General features: G+C 35.5%; 1 protein-coding gene across 1 annotated transcript in view; it reads left to right on the top strand.

Annotated features, from left to right (window-relative positions):
• The window catches only part of TLL1 (tolloid like 1), a 172,485-nt gene that overhangs the window by 118,576 nt on the left and 35,212 nt on the right, over window positions 1-18,697 (top strand). Inside the window, exons 12-16 of the mRNA XM_047798099.1 lie at window positions 941-1,057; window positions 2,775-2,920; window positions 12,507-12,702; window positions 15,151-15,276; window positions 16,355-16,515. Of these exons, the coding sequence (XP_047654055.1) occupies window positions 941-1,057; window positions 2,775-2,920; window positions 12,507-12,702; window positions 15,151-15,276; window positions 16,355-16,515 (746 nt within the window). The remainder of the gene's footprint in view (window positions 1-940; window positions 1,058-2,774; window positions 2,921-12,506; window positions 12,703-15,150; window positions 15,277-16,354; window positions 16,516-18,697) is intronic.

Raw genomic sequence — 18,697 nt, 5'->3', positions numbered from 1 at the left:
TTATAGTTTAAGAAACATTGCTCTCTTTTACATATCCCTAATGTACTTCACCATTTAGGAAGACATTTCTTCACCTGCTAGCTGGTGGTATGAATTTGTTTTCAGTTGACTGACATGTTTCATATACTAAAACTATGTACAATGTCATTACCAAGGGCACACAGAATGACAACTCATTATTCTATGTAGAATTATTTCATGTGCCTTGTCATATCTAACCTTTTGTCATCAAGTGAAAGCTTAAAGCACAATTATACAGTAAGCAATGAATATTTGTGAAAGGTTAAGGGAAGGAGAAGGAACGACAGGTATCATTATGTTTATTTGGAATTATACTTGCTTATGGATACACAATTAGAAAAAAAACCTTCTGATACTGTTTGCCACTCTGCTTACTACACTGCATATTACAGCTTTATAAATGAGGCGGAATGTATGTAGTAATATAAGGCCCTTGGGTAGGCTGTGGATTTCCCTGATAGTTCACCAGGAACCTGGGTAAACAAAGACCTGGCTACACCTTGAGCTGACACTCCCTCTGCTAATGACCAGGCTGATCATTTGAACCAGTTTTTCAAGATCGCTTGTACTTTTTTCTGTTCTTCATAAATAATATTACCCACCTTAATGTAGCATGTGTTCTTTTACAGATGAAACATTTAAGCTAAATGTTTCTTGATTCTACAGATAATGATACTGACATCACTTATTTAATCTGAGGGTTATATGTTCCAATATTCTAGAAATGAATATGAAGAGATTTGCTATTTATCCATCTTTATTAAGCAAATGTTAAGAAATAGGCATGGGTCTAGTTGCTAGGGATGGAGAAAGGAACCAAAGGAACCATTTTACGTAAGTAATTTGTAGCTAGTGTGGAAACCAATTAGAATATAAAGTCATATTTAAGAGTTTTTCTTTATTCTTTTATTTCTCTTAGGTAGATTCTGTGGGGACAAATTGCCTGAAGTTCTTACCTCTACAGACAGCAGAATGTGGATTGAGTTTCGCAGCAGCAGTAACTGGGTAGGAAAGGGCTTTGCAGCAGTCTATGAAGGTAAGTCACTTTGAGCTTAGACATGGCGTCCCTTACGTCACTTAACAAAAATGTCTTTTCTCTCAATTTCATTGGAATGATATTGCAACTGTATTTTAATTATGAAGTTTTAGAAAACTTTCTTATAATGTTCATCAGGATGATTTTTGTTTTACCTGGCACATAATATGTGCTCAATAAATACTTATTTAATCAATGAATGAGCAATAATGTCACAAAAAAAGACTGGTTCTGATATGACCTCCCAAGCATTTGACTACAGGAAGAGAATGTGCTAGTCATGCCACCATAGTAACATGGTCCATGTAAGAATCGTATTTTTTCATTAGGATGATTTTAATTAACATATTTGGTAAATCTAAACAGCAAGAACAACCTGTTTTCTGGTACCAGTAATGTAGTGACATGTAAATGTACTTAACAGAATGCAGGTGGTCTGGGGGAGAGGAACTCATCAAGGATAGAAAACAACAAAAAATAATGCAAGAGTTATTGAACTTCTGTTGTTTTTTCATGATAAATATTAAAATATTATAGAGAAATTACCATTTCTGGGAGTTCCCATCATGGCACAGCGGAAACAAATCAGATGAGGAACCATGAGGTTGCGAGTTCGATCCCCAGCCTTGCTCAGTGGGTTAAGGATCTGGCATTGCCGTGAGCTGTGGTATAGGTCACAGACAAGGCTCAGATCTGGCGTTGCTGTGGCTCGGGCGTAGGCTGGCGGCTATAGCTTGATTAGACCCCTAGCCTGGGAACCTCCATATGCCTCAGGTGTGGCCCTTAAAAGACAAAAAGGCAAAAAAAAGAAAAAGAAATTACCACTTCTCTTTGTACTGGGTCTGTGTATATTTGATGCCTGTACTGCTGAAAATCCTGTTATAGGAAACGCACAAAAAGTAACTGTGCACAGTTCTGGAGCTTGTTTGTCTAAATGAAAGAGTCAGCATTCAAGAAGAATTTACTAGATGCTTTGTTCCATACATCGCAAAAACAATCAGCTGGCGTTGTGCTTCCTGCCTTTGGAAACGGCTCCCTTCTTGCCAGGTCAAAGGCAGAGAAGACCCTCTTGCTCCTGCCTATGCCAGCACAGCAGTTAAGGCAATTGAGAAGACAGAAGATTACTGCTTCCCTTAGACTTTTAAGAGAACGGAAGCATTTGTTTTAGAGATTAACTGTGTGGCTGTGAAGAGGATGGTTTGGGTGGAGCCACAGATGTTGAGCTCCAGGCCCACTCAAAGCCAGAGGCCCAGGGAGCTCTGTGGAGTGCCTCTCCTGATCATCTTCCACCTGAGGCTGAAAGACAGAAAAAAGCAGTTCAAAAAATCATAGGACAAACTCTCATAGAGTAAATTTACAAAATCTCAAAAGGTTTCTAAAAGTTTTTTTTTTTTTTAAATGCTTATTTTTGTAAAGATGTGAATTAACAGTGAAAAAAATCACAAATTCCTCCACAGGTTGTTATCCAGTATTTATAGTTAGGTGGCTAGGTCTTTTTTTTTTTTTTTTACAATCAAATAAATACTTACAACCAAGGTTTTTTTATAACCTCAAAAAAAAAAAAAGTTCAGGTTATTAATAAAAACCTTGATTTTTATAACCTGAACTTTTTGAACTCAGCTACAGGCAGTGAACTAAAATGTTCTCCTAGAAAAAAATGCAAATGAAATGGCATGTCTCAGTTTATTTATTTATTTTTTCTTTTTGCTTTCCTCAGCTATCTGTGGAGGTGAGATACGTAAAAATGAAGGACAGATTCAGTCTCCTAATTATCCGGATGACTATAGGCCAATGAAAGAATGTGTGTGGAAAATAGCAGTGTCAGAAGACTGTTACGTGGGGCTGACCTTTCAGGCCTTTGAGGTAAAGTCTTTCAGGCAGCCTGTGCAGGGCACACACTCTATAAATGACAGTGCATTTAAGGGGATCCTCATTAAAGAAGCAAAGAACTAGAGAATCAGCTTTTTAATCAGTGAAGAAGCAAATGATTGCCTATAAAATGGAACATCAAGAGCAAAAGAGGGTGTTTTTTTCTTTTTCTTTCGTCTTGTTGTAGACATTTTCAAGAAGATTAAAGTGAGTTTACATTATCTGTGCTTTTCGAATTAGAATGTTTGAAGTACCTGACAATAGTTTCTTTTGACAAGTGCCCAGGCTTCTTTCACAAGAATGCTTGAAGGATCCATTAAATAAGAGAACTTTGATTTTTCTTCCAAAGTAAAAGGTTAGATTGGATAGATTGTCTTTTTTGTTGTTGTTGGGGGGGATCCATTTTTCACCTCTTAATCATTAGGTAGAAAATCATTTATATCAGAAACAGGGATTAAAATATTCTTAGGAGATTTTGACTTCATCAAAAATATTTATCAGGGGAGTTCCCATTGTGGGGCAGTGGAAACAAATCTGACTAGGGGCCATGAGGTTGAGGGTTCGATCCCTGGCCTCACTCAGTGGGTTAAGGATCTGGCGTTGCCATGAGCTGTGGTGTAGGTCGCAGACACGGCTTGGATCTGGTATTGCTGTGGCTGTGGCATAGGCTGGCAGCAGTAGTTCCAATTAGACCCCCAGCCTGGGAACCTGCATATGCCATGGGTGCAGACCTAAAAAGACAAAAGAAAAAAAAAATTATCAGGGAAGAGATCAGCAGCAACATTGCATTATTAGATGAGGGCAGAATAAACCAAAGGTCAGTCTGAACCCTGGAGCAAAGTCTGCGTCCAAAACTAGCGCAAGGCTGATGAGTCATTGTTGAATGGCGAGGGGAACTGAGTGAGGAACTAGAAGTCAAGAGATGTAGGAATTCATCAGGAACTCCTGGATATGTTTAAATTATAGATTCAGGCTGGAAATTGAGAGCCCCAGGTGGAGTGGGAAGGAATGGGGAGGTGGTTGCAGAAGGTCCAGGAAGGAGTTAGAGACCCAAATGCCATAATTAGAGGTTACTGATTTACTGATTAGGAGGCCTCCTTACTGCCCATGTGATCAGAAGGCCATCGGGAACCCCATCCACAGCCAGGATATCCTTATCACTGAGTGTGGTGACTGCGTGATGTCCCTGTGCCCAGAGCAGGAGCATCAGGGGGATCCAGGTATGACCCATAAGCCCAGAGAACCTCATACCCCCACCTGTAAGCTGGGTCACATATGTTTTGGTTCCTGTCTCTGCTTCTTTGCTTGTACCATTTAATTTTCAAGACATATTCCTTCTTATAATCAAGAAGAAAATTATATTTTTCTGCTGTGATCACGATGTTTATACTCCTGACTACTTTGCATTTTTGGAAATCTTAGTTCTTGGATTATTTGATTCACGTTGGAATTTTGTCATTTTATTTGATCAGTAAGCCCACAAACATTATTCAAATAGATCACCATATTATAAAGAGTAAATTAACTGGGTAGGATTCACCCACTTTTTAGACCAAAACCACTGGTTATCTGCATAATGACCACATTGCATGTATTTTGTGCTATTGCAAAAATTGAGATGAATTGTCTTTCAATATACAATGCAGTGTTTTATAGAATTATATTACAGAAATGATGTCAGAGAATACATTGATTCCCTGCATCCCAAAACTAAGATGTGGGAGTTTCCATTGTGGCTCAGCAGTAATGAACCCAACTAGTATCCATGAGGATGAGGGTTCAAACCCTGGTCTCGCTCAGTGGACCAAGGATCCAGCATTGCTCTCAGCTGTGGTGTAGGTCACAGACATGGCTCAGATCCTGCGTGTCTGTGGATGTGGCGTAGGCTGGTAGCTGTAGCTCCTATTTGACCCCTAGTCTGGGAATTTCCATATGCCTCAACTGTGGCCCTAAAAAGCAAGAAAAAAAAATACCTAAGATGCAGAAATTGCTGCTTTAGCTGGTTTGCAGTTTTTATTCTCTGTGGGTTTTTTGTTTGTTTTGATATATCAATATATTGAGTGATATATTTTTCAAAAATAGGATAATGTGAAGCCAAGTAGGAAATATTTATACCTCAGGCATTTGGAGCCATGCCTACCACAGAGTAGTCACTTAATAAATACTTGTTGATTGAATAAATGACTAAGTTATTGCCAAGCTTTGCAACTGGGGTAAAGTCATATCATAGTTTGGTTGACAGTACATTTTATATATTATCTCATTTCCTACCCTTTCTTCATTTTGCTTTATTTCCTTACGTTTATTCTTCCTTTATTTATATACTGGACATCTGTGAATGTCTAGTAGGCCTTTCATCTTTAATTGACTAACACCAAATCTGTGATAGTCATGTCTTACACTAATCCATTCATCTTTGGTCTTCCCTATTTCAGCATTTAGTGTTTCAGTGGAGTTATTACTTACTCAAGGAATATCTCTGATTCTACTTTTTCCTCTTAAACCCCAAGGCTAGCTCATCAGCATATTCCATTTGCTTTGTCTTCAAAATCTACCACATGCAACACCATCACTTGATATCTACCTTCTGGCCCCCACTGTTCTCATCACTGCCGCTCTTCTTGGCATGTGGTGAGCATTTCACATCTCTACTCTTGCCCTGCCTATCCTGATATCCACACAACTGCCAGGATGATACTTTTACAATGTAAGTTACAGCAAACACTACTCTGCTTAAGTTCTTCCAGGCTTTTGTCTTTTTTTTTTTTAATCACACCTAAAATGAAACCCATACTCATTTACCATGGATCAAGCCACCCAAGTTCTGGTCCTGAGCTTTTTCTCACTCCCTCTTTACCAGTGCTTTTGGTCTTGTTTCTCTTCCTCAAAACTGCCAAGATTACTCTCACATAACAGCATTTGCCATTGATGTTCTTCTACCTCTAGATCTGTGCTTTCATTCCTCTCTTCATTCAAATCTCTGCTTAATCATTGCCTCCTTAAAAAGTTTTTGCCTGCTAACTCTGTTTAAAATATTTTCTTACTTATAATTGCCTATGAACCATTATTCTCTTTTATTTTATTTTATTGCACTTACAAATACTGGAATTTATGTTATGAATCTGCTTGTTTAGTTATTGTCTGTCTCACTAAAATATGCACTAAAGGATAGGAATCTTACCTTCAGTGATCTTTTTGATCACTCTTTCCATCACCACTAGATATATGATTAATATTTAATAAGGGGAGGATGGTTATACTTGAAGGTGTGAGTGCATGATGACTGGTGGGTGGAAATTAATATATCCTTTCTTTATCAAATGTACATAAGTTTCCATGCAGAGGGAAACAAGCCTAGGTAGGTAAAAAGGTTTAGGTTTTGGAAGACCTAGTGTACAGTGTGGCTGAATTTAGACTAGAGATCCTTGGGTCTAAAAATTTCAGAAATTACAAGGAATTTAGTGTCATAATATGCTGTCTAAATCTCATAAGTGAGGGAACTAAACCATTAACCTAGTATTATACTAAGTGAGGAAGGGTTAAGCTAACAAGTATAGTCAATCTTCATTATTCACAGATTCTTTGTTTACAAATTCTCCTACTCATTAAAATTCTTTCTTAACCCTCAAATCAATGCAGTGTTTTCTGGGTCATTTATGAACATGAAGAGAGCAGCAAAATATTTGAGTCATCCAGTATGCACATTCCCACCTATGATGTGCTTCATGAAGAAAAAGCTTTGTGCTAGATTTTCAGGAATGTGTTATACAGCTCTCTTGGCCGTGAGTTCAGTGTTAAAGAATTGGCAGTATATGTGAAGGTGCCTTTAAACAGAAACACACATAAAAAGCATTTAAGTATAGATTGGTTGAGAAAAATTTTGTCACCAGAAGCTCACAGAAAACTAACCCTGTATTCCCCAGGAACCAGGAGTCTAGTGTTAGGAAAACACTAACTCAGTGTTTTCAGTGACTTTGTTGAACTCAACTATGGTAAATACCCAGAACCAACTGTGTATTTAATTTGATCTAGTGGTCACTAGGTATTTTGTTTTGGTTAGTCATTTATCTGTTTATATCAATGTATCTTTGTTTATATAATGTATTTTCAATATATAGCTTATGCATTTTATATTGAAAAATGTATAATTTTTAAGTCTTCTCTATTTCGTTTTATGTCTTTTTCTGACAAAACTTTTTATTCACTGATATCAGTCTTTGACTTTTTCAAAAACTTTCTTTTCACTGCCTATGTTACTCTCTCTCCTTTCAGAAAAAGGGGCCCTTAAGATAAGCTAGATCTGTTGAAATCTACTATAAAGAATTTACATCTTTCTGTGAATTTATGTCATAACTTCATCTCTAAAATCTACTTTGATTTTGATGTAGGTACAGAAAGAAAATCTGAACAAGAACCTTTGTTAGTGAGTTTCAGGACTCTTTGAGCAGGAAAAGACCCTATCTGGAGGGTGAAAGAGTCATAATACTTCTGTAATTATACCCTTTGGGAAACTTTCTCTTCTCTAGTAGTTACTGTACATTGATTCTTAAGACCATTACTGAAGTGAATTTGTACATGAGTGTTCAAAATCATTTTGAAGAGCTTGTCTTCCCTTCAGCAGCAGTGTTATTTGTAAAGAAACCTCTACAAGACTGTTTTATTTGGATACTTTCAGCATGCAGAAATACATAAGAGAAAAAGTTGGGGAGACTGAAAATGTTTACAGTAGACCTTCAAAGAAATGTCACTGAAGCAGAAAATAAGTGAAATAAAACCAGAGCTTACTCCTGTTTAATTGAAACCCCTCCATATATTTATTTAAGTGGGATTAAGTTTGAGGTACTTAGCAACATTTCTACACACTCCGATTTGGTTATACTTCCAATAAGAAAACCATGGTGTGAGTAGTCCTCCACATCATTACTACCAACTTCAATATTCTACACTATGTACAGAAGTTTGTATCTTGGTATAGTTGACCCTTGAACAACACAGGTTTAAATTGCAAGGATCCACTTGTATGTAGATTTTTTAAAAATAAACATAGTACTTATTATTTTCACTTTACAGATCTTCAAGCATGGGGAAAATTTGTGTTTAATTAGAGATCAAAATATGCAGAATAAAAGAACAAAGAACTTGAGTTTGAGTGAAGTTCTCCAAACTGATTCAGCTTCCTTCTCTTGGATGAGTCATTTAGCAATTCCTTTGTTTTTGAGGCAGAGATAGCAGAGGTGGTTTTTCAGCTGCTCTGGGTTGGCACCCCTAACCCCTATGTTGTGCAACAGTCAAATATTCTCTGTGATTTAACTGATGTTTCACTGCACAGCTGAAATTGAAGGAACATTGTAAATCAACTACACTTTAATAAACTTTTTTCTTTAAAGAAAAAATATGGGGTATCTAGCCTCATGGAGAGCAGCAACAAGTGCTGATGCAATGTGGGAAAATACTTTATAGCATATCTAAGACACTTTTAGTCAGTTTTCTCATTGTTACCTCAGACTTCATAACATATTCATGTTAGTAAAAATACGTTTATTTCCCTTGGGGAAAAAAGGAAATCCTTTAATTCCTTTAAATATTTTATATGAATTTACGTAGACTAGTCTTTGTAAATAAACTAGGAAGCCCAGACAAGGAGATCTAATCAGTTAACATTTTTATGCTTGCCCTGTACTATTTTTGGATATTTGGCTGAGAATATGTATTGGTTAATGACTATAAAGCAGAATTAATTAGCTCCTCAAAATTATAGTTTAGTCCATCATTCTACTCTGAAAGAATAGATTAAATAAACTTGCCCAAGAACACGTAAGTCATAGCTGGTAGCACTGTGATTGAAACCAGTTCCACAGCCTGGCACTCTTGCACCAGCTCTTGGTAGTTAAGTGAGGCATCTGTATTCCCTCATGGCATTAAATCATCTCCCTTCAATAACTATTGTCATTTGTACATTTGTGCTGTTTAAACAATAAATGTCTGTCAGTCTATTTATTCATCAGTGTTTATACACTATCAAGTATGTTTTATCTGACCATAGGTTTTCAATAAATGTTTTTAAATTTATGAGTTAAAAATAACTTTGTCATGAAGGAAAAACGTTAAATGGCAGCATTGCAAAACCTGAATCATATGAAAATAGACCTAACCCAGACTCATGATTTTGATTTTCACAGAGTTGACTAAGTTTGTTTTTTTCCCCTCTATTTTGAGCTGCAGGTATATATCATTAAATATTAAACAGTAGCAATAAATATAATATTAATTCATTAAATATTAAGTAGAATAATAGTACATTTTAAAACCTATTACACTTTTCTCCTTTTTATTTAAAATTCCTTTTGTCAATAGCATTATTAGACTTTATTTTTCCCATTATTAACGTTTATTTTTGGTAATAGATGCTAATCTGGATTGTTTTTGTTAGTCATATTTTAACATTTTTCCCCAAAGCAAAAAATAACAACTTTAGCATTGTTCCAAATGTTTAGAATTTTAAGTTACACTGTCTATAAAAGATTAATAATTTATATAGTTGATAGTGTTGATTAAATTTTGAAATTACATTCTAACACTCCTAGAAGAGGTTTTTTATTATTTTAAAACAGACGTAATATATAATTTACCATCTGAACTAATTTTTAAGCGTATAACACAGGAGTGTTCAGTACATTCCCACTGTTGTGCAATCAACCTCCAGAACACTTTCCATCTTGCAAAACTAAGCTCTTCACCCATTAAGCAACAGCTTTCCACTCCTCCCTTTCCCAAGCCCCTGGCAATCACTCTTCTACTTTATGTCTCTATGAGCTTGACTACTGTAGTTACCTCATGTAAGTGGACTCATATGATATTTGACTTTTTTGTGACTTTATTTCACTTCATGTAATATTCTCAAGGCTCATCCATGAAGGGATTTCCTTCTTTTTTAAGGCTTATATTCCGTCTTATGTGTATACCACATTTTGCTCATCCTTTCATCCACTGATGGACATTTGGATTGCTTCCACCTCTTGGCTATTATGAATACAGCTGGTATGGCCATGGCTGTATGTATATTTTTATCGTTATTTCCCCAACACAATTTTTTTCCTACTGTACAGTCTCGTGACCTAGTTACACATACATGTATACATTCTTTTTTCTCCCATCATCATGCTCCATGATAAGTGGCTAGACATAGTTCTCAGTGCTAAACAGCAGGATCTCATTGCTAATACATTCCAAAAGCAATAGTTTACATCCATTAACACCAAGCTCTGAACACACCTTTCTCCTTCTAACTTAGCCTTTGCCCCTTGTCCATATGACTCCTGAGTTGAGAGCAGTTCATTCTGTGCTGTTCAAGGAGGTGAAACTAGGTTGGTTATTTTCCCCACAGTTTGTCATTAGTTCAGTTTTGCTTATTCTTTTATCAAGCTCTACACCTCGAGAGTGTTAGATGTTATTTTATGTATCCCCTGACCAAAGGGGATTGCCTTTGGCCATCTGGAAATGTTCTCATATTCATAAAGAACTCTGATTCTGAAGGGAGTGTTTTAAAGACTGATAGAAGTTCTAGCTATAGCTGGTCAGGTTGGCCTGGTCACCCCATGACTCATTTTGTTACTAGTGTGGCTGTTGGCTCTCTCTTATCTCTCTTCTTAACAGCTACAGTCTCAAAAACATGCTTTAAAAATGAGATATCTTTAATGTTAAGTACTTTTTCAATTCTTTCCCATAATTCCACACACGGCATGAATACATTTTTAGGGAAACAGATCTGGATTTATGCATCACATTGAACTTCTACTGATAGTATAATTTAAAATCACAACCTTTACTCCCTCCCAGCCCCAATTCTCATACTTCCTATTTGTGTCACTTTGTAATTTTGCACAGAATGTTTTACTTTCTGATATTTTATGATTATTATTTACACTGTTTATTTTACCTTTGCTCTCTGCACACCAGGGTAAGCTCCTGGAGGGCAAGGTAATTTGTTATTTTGCTGAGTGATGCACACTAATCTGTGAGAAGAGTACCCAGCATAGAGCAGGCAGGGAATATTTGTTGAAGTGAATAAATCCTGATGTGTGATTAGGAAAAGGGCAGTAGCAAATGCAGTACTTCATTCTAACCAAATCTGCTTCGAAATCTATTTCTTTCCTGTTTGTCCTTATGCTGCCTAATTTGAAGACTGTCATTGTTAATGTATTGACAAATCAGGAAATGAATTCTTCAGCCAACTATGCCAGCTGTTTCATGAGTACAGATTGTTTCATGTCCATGGAATGAACATGTTTCCTGACCTTTGCTTTGTAATAGGAGAATTCCATGATAAGTGAATTGCATGTTGGATGTTGGTTGGCAAGAGGTGATACATTTCATGTATTATTAATTAGAGCTGGCTATGCTTTCCAGCTTCCAATACCTAATAAGCAGTTGACTCCATTAAGACTTCAGGGTTAGTGCCAATTTTCTATGAAAAAATAAAAAGCAAGAATTTATTTAGAAATTGTCTTATAATTTGTAAAACAGCGTGTAAATTTTGGTTTGTTGTTTGTCAAAGCTTGGGGCTAAAAGCCCACGAACCTGCACTTCTTCATAAAGTTTCATAGGCCAATAATCTGAGCTAATATTTGCATTTAACTGTTTAGGAGAGATTGAGTTCCTCCAGGGTACACAGATTGAGAAGAATGTATTGAGGTTAAAGGGCCCCTCTAAACAAGCTCTGTTACCCTAAGAGGGGCAGCCAGTGCTGATTCTACATTGAAGGTGTCATCCCACTCACAGCTGTGTTAACTGTGGATAACGAGCTACATAGACTAGGAAGAAATGTAATCCCATGTTATGACATATTCCTTCCAAAAGATATGTAAGCTTTTCTTTGTCATGGGTAATGTGAAACAGTGCAATGTCTGTCAATAGAATTTGAGTTAAGCCCCTCTGTTAATAAAATGATGATTTTTGTTGGTGAACTATGAATAATTTTTGTAACTATGTTTCAGAATGTATCATACATTTCTTATATAGCATATCTAGCCCACATTTCTAATGATCACTTTGTCTGGATTTTCTTTTTTAAATTATTTCTTCTTTTTTTAAATTTCTTAGAGTGTAGTTGATTTACAGTGTTTTGTCAATTTCTGCTATACAGCAAAGTAACCCAGTCATACACATATATGACTCATATATGTGTATGACTTATTTTTCTCATATTATCTCCTACCATGTTCTATCACAAGTGATTGAATATAGTTCCCTGTACTCTACAGCATCATATTTTCTTAAATTCTATTTTCCTAAGAATTACTATATGTGTTTTAATTTTATTTTAAAGGGCAGCTAACATCTGCAGATCTTAATGCATGCGGATGTACTTTTTCATCGATTTTTCTTTCTCTCTGTCTACAAGATGAATATGTTCTTTGTTCACAGACAGTTTGGATAGTACCATACACACTCATCAGAAATGCTCTCACTTGGATTAAGTCATTTGTTATATGGGTGTGTCAGTACCATGGCACTGACTCTTCTTATAGAAAGTGTTGTGTCTGTTAATGAGAGAGACCTTCACATATTTTTACCGCCATAGATTGAAAGACATGACAACTGTGCTTATGACTACCTAGAAGTTCGAGATGGAAACAGTGAAAATAGCCCTTTGATAGGGCGTTTTTGTGGCTATGATAAACCTGAAGATATCAAATCTACCTCCAATACGCTGTGGATGAAGTTTGTTTCTGATGGAACTGTGAACAAGGCAGGGTTTGCTGCCAATTTTTTCAAAGGTAATTTGAAATCATTTAAAGTGTAAGCTTTTCTTTGTCATGGGTAATGTGATATTCAGCTTTGAATTAGGGGAGAACTAAAGTAATATTGAAGGTTGAAGTATGCACTGTTCATAAAGATATTTTGATGTTTTTTGATGAAAATGATTGGTGGTAAAATACTGGAATTTAGTGTTTTTGTAGCACAGGGTAGGAACTCCACTAGGGTATTCTACCATCTTCTTTTATTCTACCATTCTACTTTTCATAAATATAGTCAAAATAGCAAAATCCAGAAAGTGGTATACAGGCAGACAGAAGAAAATATTTACAATATAGTCAACAAAGGGTTCATAACCAGAAGGGGGTTAGTGACATATAGTTCATCAATTTATTTCTAAGTGGCAGCATTTCTAAACCATCCCTTAGAGAATAGCATTTTACCACATTAGAGATCATTTATAACCTCCTTAGTAGAACATTCTGAAACCCGAAATGTATTTTTTTTTTCATTTATTTTTTTCCCGCTGTACAGCATGGGGATCAAGTTATTCTTACATGTATACATTTTTCCCCCCACCCTTTGTTCTGTTGCAATATGAGTATCTAGACATAGTTCTCAATGCTACTCAGCAGGATCTCCTTGTAAATCTAGTCTAAGTTGTACCTGATAACCCCATGCTCCTGATCCCTCCCACTCCCTCCCTCTCCCGTCAGGCAGCCACAAGTCTATTCTCCAAGTCCATGATTTTCTTCCAAAATGTACTTTTGACAACTAATTCTTAATTATTAGTTTTAATTTTGAATCGCTTAACCAATTTTAGTTTATTTTCCTGTCCTATGTTCGATATATATTTCTGATGTCAAAAGAAAGCTATTTTAGTGGAAATGATAATAACATCAAATTTGCAATTAGAAAATTCATAGGTGCTTAGGTTAAATATGTTATTATAGAAGAAAATTCTTTTAAAATAAATATAAAATAAATTTTCTCTACACTACTATTTCCAGAATAAATGATGGATTCATTTATGTCAAAATTTAGTGTGGATAATATCTAGACATTTTTATTATTCAAAGAGCAACAATATCATGGATTTTTCCTGAGTGTTACTTAGATATTCACCATATGAATTGAAAGGCAGAGAACTTTGACAATACTACTATATGTATCCAAAGTATTCATTAAAATAATCATGCTTCAAACCTTCTCTGTTATATTTTATAGCGGAGGAAACATGCTATAAGGAGCTCTCATGTGATGTTTGTATATTTGGATATCAAAGTACTTTTTATTTTGATGATGCATAATTTCTCCAGTGAATATTGTTTACCATTTTCCTAATTCAGAGTAGGTTATTCTTAAAGAGTGAGATTATGCAGTATCTTGTCATTAATGTTTTTTAAAATAGTATATTTTTTCACATGTCTATTTCATATATATTTTTCATGTTCCATATACAATTAGTGTATGTGTTTACAAAATCAACATGTCTTTATAAACAAAATGTTTTAAATTTAAAGAGATCCAATAAGTTTTTGAATTTTCCCTCTCTAATTTTTTTAGTCACCATAATCTATTTCTTAATAATGATATTTCTTTAAAAGCATTTAGTAAAGTTGTAGTGCAGCAGAAACAAATCTGACTAGGAACCATGAGGTTGCAGGTTCAATCCCTGGACTCGCTCAGTGGGTTAAGGATCCGGCATTGCCATGAGCTGTGGTGTAAGGTCACAGATGCGGCTCGGATCTGGCATTGCTGTGGCTGGGGCATAGGCTGGCAGCTGTAGCTCCAATTTGACCTCTAGCCTGGGAACCTCCATATACCTCTGGTGCGGCCCTAAAAAGCAAAAAAAAAAAAAAAAAAAGATTTTTCTTCAGTAGTTGTTTTCTATTTCATTCTGAAAAATCTCTAGGCTTTGACAATCCCTTTTGACTTCAAAATCAGAAAACAACATACTGGGTCTGAGATAAGATGATCGCCAGTTGGCCCAGTCCTTCTAGTTCTTACACAATTCTTAGATTGCAGTGACACAGATTCTTTTTTTTTTTTTAACAGCCACACCTGCAGCATATGGAAGTTTCTAGGTAGGGTCAAATTGGAGCTGCAGCTGAGGCCTATGCCACAGCCATGGCAACACCAACCTGAGCCACATCTGTGATCTATGCCACAGCTTGAGGCAACACTGGATCCTTAAACCACTGATTGATGCCAGGGATCAAACCTGCATCCTCATGGACACTATGTTCAGTTCTTAATCCACTGGGCCACAATGGGAACTGTGTGATGTGAATTCTTGTTATGTCATCCATCGAGGGCTTGCAAATTGTTCCTGCTCTTTTGTTAAAGAAATCAATTGTCTTAGTTTCATTCAGAGCTATTAAACATCATATTTTCAAAAAAAATCAGCACATTATATATAAAAACCAAATATTTTAGCTGTTCTTTAATTGCCACCACCTTTGTAGAGGAAGACGAGTGTGCCAAGCCTGACCGTGGAGGCTGTGAGCAGCGCTGTCTGAACACACTGGGCAGTTACCAGTGCTCCTGTGAGCCTGGCTATGAGCTAGGACCTGACAAAAGGACCTGTGAAGGTAGGACTGGATTTGCACATGGTACTCCTGCCCCAAATCCCTGCTCAATCCTTTCTTTCAGGTAGTCTCATTCTCTTTATCTTCTTCTGCCTTCCTAGTATAGTAGAATAAAATGCACACAATTATAAAGAAAAGTCAGTATCTTTAAAACAGAGGACGTTATATACCAGATAACAATGAGGTAATGTGGCTGTTATTTCTGTGTGACTCTTAAAAATAAACTTTTACCTTTTGTAGGTAATTTACCAAAAAGAAATAAATATGAAAGTACAAGCAGTTTTTAAAATATATTTGTAGGTATAGTAATACCTATATTAGTTAATACACACACACACACATATATGTATATACAAAAGGCAATTAAAAAATAGAGACCAGTTACTTTAGCTAACTGTTGACTCCCTAGGAATTAATTAAGAACTGTGAATGGCGTATTTATTTTCTTTTCATTTAGCTTGCTTTTTAATACTCTAAATTTGCTAATTTCATATTAATAAGGAGAGGTAACATAAATAATACCTCTGTTAAATAGATCATCCAAAAGGGAAAGAAATCCAGTGTTAAAAAGAGTTTGGGGGGGAAAATATACTCTTTTTACTATAGTTTATTCTGCGTGCTTGCTCAAGTAACTCTTCCCAAGAGTTGCTCGTCTTGGAAAGAGTCTGAGTAAATACACAGTTGTTTTTCATCTTACTACATCAGACTGTATTGTCCTTTATATGTACGTATTTATTAATCCTCACAACAACTGTATGGTACAGATATTATTATACCCATTTAAAAGATAAGAAAATTGACCCCCCCCCTTTTTTATATTGCTCTCCCAACTTTCAAGTGATCTAAAATGTTGTAGTACAGCCATTATTTATTTGGCTCCAAAGCTACAAAATAACATTTTATAAATAGGATTAGATGATTCAAATAGTTGTGCTAAAGACCAAGGAATAGAGACTGCAGCTTTCTAGATTTTGAAAACTCCAGGTGGTTGAAATTTAATGCTGAGATGTTTGATTATCAATGGAAAGGTGCTAAGGGGATGACTTTATTAGGGGAAATCTTTCTTTTTCTTTCTTTCCAGCGGCTTGCGGTGGACTTCTCACAAAACTGAATGGTACCATAACCACTCCAAGCTGGCCCAAAGAATACCCCCCCAACAAACACTGCGTGTGGCAAGTGGTCGCACCAACACAGTACAGAATTTCTATGAAGTTTGAGTTTTTTGAATTGGAGGGCAATGAAGTAAGTGAAAAATAAATACAAAATTTTATATCATGTTTTGGGAATCTCTAAAGGAAATCTGGTAAACTAAAAAAGAAAGAAAGAGAAAGGTGGAGGGAGAGGGGGAGGAAGGAAAAAAGGAAGGAAAATTTTAGTAGTACAATAGTATAGATGCTGTAATCTTTCTTTGCTCTATTTCTCATTTGTGCAACTGCTTGTATTCCTGTTGGCATTGGAGGATATTTTAGACTGTTTGTGGAAGGTTGACAATGACTCCGAGGGAGTTTGTATTAACACTCAGTGCTTTCCTGATTTATTAAAATACTGCGAAAATATTAGGCTCATGTCACATAGACTTACCTAGAAAAAAATAATCCAAAATGCATTTGTTGAGTCATAACAAAAATACCTGTTTGGGAGAACCTGGTACATTTCACTTGTAGAACTAGGCATATTTTCCTTATGTAAGTAGTTTCACATCATGAGTATGCCTAAGGTTCACAAATAAAGATTAATTTTTTAACCTTGATAAAAATGCATTTAGTTGACACTGTCTTTCCTTTACATAATATAGCTTACTGTAGTAAAGGTCCAGTTTTCTGTGGGTGATCACATTTAGACAAGTGAAATCATTTGTTTGAGAATTCCCACGTGGTAGTATACACACGTCAAATTCAAATGGAATGTCGATTCTAGAAATGACACCTTTGAGAATTGTGTCTTGTGTGATTGATCAACATTGGTTTAAGTCCAGGAAAAAAATGTAGCAAATGTTTGTTTTGTTTGAGCTTTTCTACTTTTTCTTTTCTCTTCAAGTAAAATGCCCTTATCCTTTCTCTCAGCCACCGTTTTTTAAAATAAGGTTCAAACTTCTAAATATGATAAAATTCATTCATAAAAAGTGTTTAGTCTTTGAGGTATATCTGTTGAACACTTGCAAAGAAGTGAAAGAACAGAAATATAATGTATCTGTGCTCCTGGGCAATAACCATTAGTCACATTTGTGGGTTTTATACCATAATTTTGTCTTTGTGTATGTAAAGTTGCTTCTTTTTTCCCTCCTACTTTTCCTTCCTTCTTTTTAATTACCTTTTTAAAATTCTGCTTATTGTAGAACACAGCATTTCTCTGCAATTTTTTAGTGTCTTCTGATGGCTTTAAGGTTAAAAGAAGAGCAAACTTTTGTGTTTCCTTAAAGGAAATTATAGTCTGAAATATAATGAACTGATGTTACAGAGTTTTATTAGAGCTCAATGGACCCTTTAAGAACTTCTTTACCTCATGTGTAAGCTTTATGATGGAAAAGACTACAATTTATATTCTAACAAACTTTATCCACATGAAACATTTTTCTTACTTACCTTAAATTTGAGGAAATTATAAAGTGAAGAAAATATTTTTATAATAGTAATATTAGAAAAAGGTTTATAAAAGTGACACTTTTTGAATGGGAATCTCCCTGCCAGTTCTGTGGTATCATGTGAGCTTATTATTGAATGGCTTCTACTGTCTCAGTTTCCATAAAGCTGTTGTGGCAAAAATGACATTTTGACTCACTCATTGAGAGATGTTCCTAAGAAGGAAAGATGTTTATGTTTGGAAGGAAGAAAGGTAGATAGTTTTAAATGTATGGGGCAGTATGTTTGAAGCATTTTTTTCATGGTAGCAGTCTTTATTCCTGGATGCAGGCTTTATAAACTCTGTAACATATCTTGGAATTCTTAAACTCATGATGAGGTTACTGTGTGGGAAGCTACTAAAATTCTGTGCATTTTTGTAGTTTGAAGTCTTAGCTATTTAAAACAAAGGCGTAAGCATAATCTTGATTTATAGAATACTGGATTAAGTTATAACTTTACTGCTTTATTCATTATATTGATATCCAAAAGGAAAGCCAATATCAAGCAACTTTAGCCAAGGTAACATTATCCTATCTTGGAGTCAGAGGCCTCTCTAAATAAAAGCTACAGTTGTAACAAAGTAGATGGAAAATTTATCTCATTTTTCCTAGCAAGGTTTACTGACTTATCATTTAATTAATATCACAAGAACCAGTAATTTGAGTTGACATATTGCAAAGTATACATCAGGCCCAGAGTTCAATCACACACATTGTTAAACAAGTCATTTCAGTTTTCCCTAACTCAGTATTTTTTGGAAAAGATACATGCTATAAGTACATATATACAAGTATACTGTTGTA

Source organism: Phacochoerus africanus, chromosome 10 (genome assembly GCF_016906955.1).
Source record: "Phacochoerus africanus isolate WHEZ1 chromosome 10, ROS_Pafr_v1, whole genome shotgun sequence".
Classification (NCBI taxonomy): Eukaryota; Metazoa; Chordata; class Mammalia; order Artiodactyla; family Suidae; genus Phacochoerus; species Phacochoerus africanus.
The sequence above is the reverse complement of the archived record's forward strand: the minus strand, read 5'-3'. Positions and strand labels throughout refer to the sequence as shown.